This window comes from Bicyclus anynana, chromosome 22 (assembly GCF_947172395.1).
Source record: "Bicyclus anynana chromosome 22, ilBicAnyn1.1, whole genome shotgun sequence".
In the NCBI taxonomy this organism is placed as follows: Eukaryota; Metazoa; Arthropoda; class Insecta; order Lepidoptera; family Nymphalidae; genus Bicyclus; species Bicyclus anynana.
In genome coordinates this window covers 10,133,537-10,139,009 of record NC_069104.1, presented here as the reverse complement: position 1 = coordinate 10,139,009, position 5,473 = coordinate 10,133,537, and the positions used below count along the sequence as shown (strand labels likewise).

The following is a 5,473-nucleotide window of genomic DNA, read 5'->3' as shown; positions in this document are numbered from 1 at the left end:
ATTTATTTAGGGTCCGTATCCCGGGTCCCGGGTAGATCGCAGTTTATCTATTAGAAGGTACTTTACGTAAACAAACAAAGAATGGTAGGACATCTTTGCTGGTAAGATAAGGTCTTCAGTCATCGAATAAAAAATAAAAAAAAAAGAGTTCTAGAAAATTGTTACATTTAATATTTACTTGAGTTCAGAATCGAACCAATAGCCATCAATCGTATATAATTCAAGTTCACTAGAGATGTCAAGAGAGTCTGTCTAAAGGCATTTGTCGATGTTTTCATCCATTACCAGAATGAATACACACTTACATACGCACTTAACCATATAATTGTTAATAAACAACAAATCAATTGATAAAATGTCATCTACATACTATGATACAAAATACAAATGTCATCCGGTGCTTACTGGATATCATTTAGTATGTAGATGACATATTGTCAATTTTTTGGTTATTTTAATAGGTTAATAAGAAAGACCAAAATAGTGATTAGGCCAGCTGGTGATAAATGTATGATTTATTTATAAATGCTAGGTATACCTAACTAGATATGAAACAATTAATTAATTAAATACGTTGTGTTTAATACTAAATTACTGACATCATGACCTCTGAGAGAAATAAGTGATTTTTGTTTAACTTATATTAAATTTATATATTTAACTCTGTACAATTATTCCCTATTACTTAGCAGTGTGTAGTAGCTGTAGGATCCTTTTAAAATCTGAAACAATAATATTATCGTAAATCAGTTAATAATCAATCGTTTTTCATTAAAAAAGAAAGAATAATATATGCCATATTTTTTATATATGACCAATATCTTAATTGCCCTTTACTAGTCGGGAAAGACTGTATTAGGAGTGGGTACGACAGAAGACCAGGCGGGGATCGAACGCTCACCCTTCGGTGATCCGTCCACTTTACCATTGAGCTGTTAAATGACATAGGTATACAGGGTGTTGCGGAATATTTCCCATAACTTCAAGGTGTTGACAAGTCCACTTATAGGAGCCGAATTGCATAACTCATTATTTTTAACTAAAAAAAAAGTAACTCAAATAGTTCCGACTATCCATGTTACACACGCCTCTAACTTCCTATCCTTCCTATCATATACTATCCTTGCATTTTAAAATACGTAATCGTAAGACTGTCGATATCGACGAGATATTGCAACTGGCACTCCGAACTTCACTATTAAGCTACTTCATAGATTAATAAGTTTATCTAAGTCTTAATATAAAGATGCGATATAAGGGACACAATTTAAGATCTATTGAGACGAATATCTTAGCATTCCATGGATTCACCGTGCGGGTGCCGGATCCATCGCGTGGTAGAGAGAAAAACTCCGAGCAGAGTCCTGAACTTGTGACTACAGGATGTAGGGTTAAGGAATTCCTTGATCGATCAACACTCCCCGTTTTCTGCTCGTGTTGTTCTCTCTGCCTAGCCAAATTTGGTAAGATCCTATTAGAGCAGCTTTGGATACTCGTTCTAATATAGAACTAGCTAACTAAAATATTTTTACTCAGAAAATATTCATTTTAGAAGACATGTTCCTAAGACATTTTAATTAATTGTTCTTAATGAATATTACACTAGAGTTATAGAAAATACTCCCGAACACCCTGTATAAAAAAATATCGGTAAAAAAATTACTTTATTTGTTTCCAAGTTTGTTATCAAAATAGACTTACACCAATAAAGGTAGATACAGTGAGCTTAGTGAAGGGCCCAGCGGTGAAGACAACGCGTCGGTTGAGTTGACCACCCAGCAAAGCGATAGAACGACGTACGCGCACCTCTTGTGACCACCATGCGCTAGAGTAGACACCCTGATCCACGCTTAGACTCTGGTGAAACAGTTTAAGCAATTTATTATAATACTAGCGGACGCCCGTGACTTCGTCAGCGTGGATTTCAGTTTTTTATGAATCCCGCGGGAACCTTAGTTTTTTAGGGATGAAATGTAGCCTATGTGTTAATCCAGAGTAAAATTTATTTCCATTCCAAATTTCAGCCAAATGGCGTCAATAGCAGCAATGCAAAGGAGGAACATACTTACACACGAATTTTCGCCTCTATAATTAGTGTTGATCATCATTCTCTGGTCTATTCACTAACTTAACCAACTAGTTAGTTATTCACTATTTATTTAATGCTAACTGATCAAAATTTATATTATAGGTAAAAACTACCACGCTGTTCCAATACTGATTGGCGGACTTGAAGGGTGATTGTTTGATTTTGTAACGATCATTTTTTATTTTTTTTTATCAATCACAGATTAAACAGATAGAGCGTGCGGAACATGACGGTGTCGTAGCCGCTCCAAATACAAAATTCAAAAACGAATACATTCTAGAGTCAGACACAAGCGTCGCATCAGTCTTATTCAAGAAAAATGGCGTCTTATATTTTTAAATATTTTAAAATCTGTTCTTTGTGAACAGTATTTAAAATATTCATATTTAAAAAGTAGAAGCCATTTTTCTCGAATAATATTGAAAGTTGCGATGCTTTGCGTCGTACTGACTCGAAATCTGTGTTATTACCCTTAAGCCGGCCAGCCCTTAATTGAATAGCTTTGACTAACCCTTTAAGGGAGGCCTGGTCCTATAGTGGAACAGTGGGTCGTTAAAATTTGCTAATAATAATCTTACCATATACAGGACCTTATTACTATGCCAACAGTACAGGAACAATTGAGCGACGAGTGCTATCAGGTATTCCGCTATCCAAATTTGCTGCATCGTCGTTGTTCCTTCCTACAAAATATGTGTTTGTCTTTGTATAAATGAACTAGCTGACGCCGCGCGGTTTCACTCGCGTGGTTCCCGTTCCCGTAGGAAAATGGAAATAATATATAGCCTATAGCCTTCCTCGATAAATGGGCTATCTAATACTGAAAGAATTTTTGAAATTGGACCAGTATTCCTGAGATTAGCGCGTTCAATCAAACAAACAAACAAACTCTTCAGCTTTATAATATTAGTATAGATTAATACATTCTATGCTTTTATAAATGATACCTTTTAAACCTCATATAACTAGCAACCATACCTACGTTGAAAACCAAGATGTATATGGGTGTGTGTGTGTGACTTTCAATAGGGTAGTTGACTCATATCAAATTTAATATAATAAATATTAATTTCGTATACTCGCATTACATGGAATAAGGGTCCGAAATTTATCGATATCAATTAATAAAAGTGGAGGATTTCTTATAAAATTTAATTTCAAATCATGTATTTTTTAAATTTTCCAAACGTCAAAAACGCTGTCGTCCATTTTGTTATTTGATTTACTAAACGTCAAACTAATTATTAACTAGTATTTTTGTCAAACTCTCCATTGAAATATAGACCATAATGGCCGATAGCGTTTTGGCTCGTATTGTCAAAAAAATTTAATTAAAAATTAAAGTTTTCTTGTAATCACGTCTCAAAAAAATAAAATATTTTTTTTTTCGATCTATTAGAATGATATTGATCAATTTAAGATCATTTAAAAAAGTGTCATCTATCCTATTTAGTGTATAACTCTACAACCGAGTGTCATAGTGGGTTAAAACCCTGTCTCCTGCACCCTAAGCCGTAAGTTCGTTTCCCACATCTGAAAAAATGTTTTCCATAAAAAAAGAAAAATAACTTACTGTTGTCAATTGTACTGCACTTGCACAAAGCATTAGCGAGCAGATGATGACGTACAAAAATAACACCGGAGACAGCAGGGAATTTAATATTTTAGAGTATCTGGAATTTAATATACTTTTAATAGGTATAAAAAAAAAACATTTTAGTTAAATCTAATTATAATCAGGTATTTGAGAGCCGCACTACAAAGGTTTGCCCGATACTGACCACTCTGGGCTTGCGGGTTGGTATCTCTCAAACATCTGAAGAACAATAATAACTCCACAATAATAGCTCCACAGTTATGAAGCCGAACTCAAATCCGTGTAGTCCAGGACTCGATACTAAAGATACTTTTTAAAAGAATATTTGCCATATTTTTTGGTACCAACATTTTTTCTTCAATAACTGGAAAATGAGCCGTGATAACCCAGTGGATATGACCTCTGCCTCCGATTCCGGATCGAATCCGGTCCGGGGCATGCAACTCCAACTTTCGGTTGGATGCGTTTTGCAAAAAAAATATTAATGGTGAAAATTTGCAAAAATAACTTAGTAGAGCTTCGCTTAGCTGTCGAAGCGAAGCTTTACTGAGTCCGCTAGTTATTATAAACAAAAATAATGAAAAGCTTTACTTGACAAGTAGAACATGCTGCTGATGACATTCCCCAATCCGTTTCACAGCGACTTGATAACTGATAAGCTCTTCCCCATCCCCGAACAAGTTGGAACACTTCAGCTTTATCAGATCCAACTGTCCAGCGAAAAAAGTCATCAATACAACCGCGTTGGAGTCGTAATTAGCAACTATACCACCCCCATAACAGCATATCAAGGCATGTTCCATCACCATAATCCAATACCCGAAACCTTTAGATTTCTCAAATGGCGCCCAAGAGCTTAAAATTTCTGGATACGGTACTGTTTCATTCATACGTATCTGAGAAGAAGACAGGTAACCAGCGAATGGCGCCAAAATTACTGTCAAAACCGTAGCAAAGACTAAACCCCAATAAAAATACGTCACCGATCTAGAATATTTAGTATAATCCTGGATGATTTTATCAGCTTCTGTATCCTTCTTACTAAATTGGTACTTTTCTGTTGTAGAAACAAAAGAGACTAATCGTCTCCAATCCTTCTGCCAAATGATGAAAGTCCCTGCTTTTATGACGCATACAGTACTCAACATTGTAACTGAAAGGTTCCTCATAGCCATGTCCATATTGAATCTGATGAACCAGAGTTCTACGTACTGACTCAGAACAAAGAGAATTGCTAGTACATGAACAGTGTTGTAAATAACTTGTTTTATGCCTTTTTCTGGTTGCCACATCCCCCATCTTTGCAAACCCCATAAAGTGGGACCGAGTAGGGGATTTTCTGGATCTTCCAGATTTAATAAAAATTTCGACATGTTTACGTTACTGAGGTGCCAAGATGTCTGCGTTTTGATAGTGGTATTTTCAATGTTTCATTTTTAAGTGCTTAACTATTAAGTTGATGCGGCTTTGCTTATTACAATATTGTAATGAAATTGGCTCTTTAGTAAAACTGTAATATGATAGTCCCAAAAAACGAAAATTAAATGAAAAACTGGACACAACGAATAAAAACACATATCTGTAATTACACATAAGTTATGTAAGAAATGTTTCATCTATACTAATATTATAAAGCTGAAGAGTTTGTTTGTTTGTTTGATTGAACGCGCTAATCTCAGGAACTACTGGTCCGATTTAAAAAATTCTTTCAGTGTTAGATTGCCCATTTATCGAGGAAGGCTATAGGCTATATATTATCCCCGTATTCCTACGGGAACGGGGACCAC

The 5,473-nt window shown here is 35.2% G+C and overlaps 1 protein-coding gene across 1 annotated transcript; it reads right to left on the bottom strand.

Annotated features, from left to right (window-relative positions):
* Positions 1-522: 522 nt before the first annotated feature.
* On the bottom strand, positions 523-5,059 carry LOC112053057 (odorant receptor 46a-like). Its single transcript, XM_024092325.2, has 5 exons — positions 4,278-5,059; positions 3,663-3,762; positions 2,668-2,772; positions 1,702-1,857; positions 523-722 (listed from the first exon to the last, which is right to left on the bottom strand). Exons 1-5 carry the CDS (start codon positions 5,057-5,059, stop codon positions 672-674), a joined length of 1,194 nt encoding a protein of 397 aa, XP_023948093.2. The 3' UTR covers positions 523-671.
* Between the last annotated feature and the right edge of the window lie 414 nt (positions 5,060-5,473).

Bases quoted from the DNA above. Each gene is read 5' to 3' on its own strand.
- LOC112053057 (XM_024092325.2), bottom strand. From the start codon at position 5,059: ATGTCGAAATTTTTATTAAATCTGGAAGATCCAGAAAATCCCCTACTC. The intron at 3,763-4,277 runs GTAAAGCTTTTC...ATTAAATTCCAG, and splicing joins CAGCATGTTCTACTTGTCAA to ATACTCTAAAATATTAAATT. The intron at 1,858-2,667 runs GTAAGATTATTA...CTGTTTCACCAG, and splicing joins GTAATAAGGTCCTGTATATG to AGTCTAAGCGTGGATCAGGG.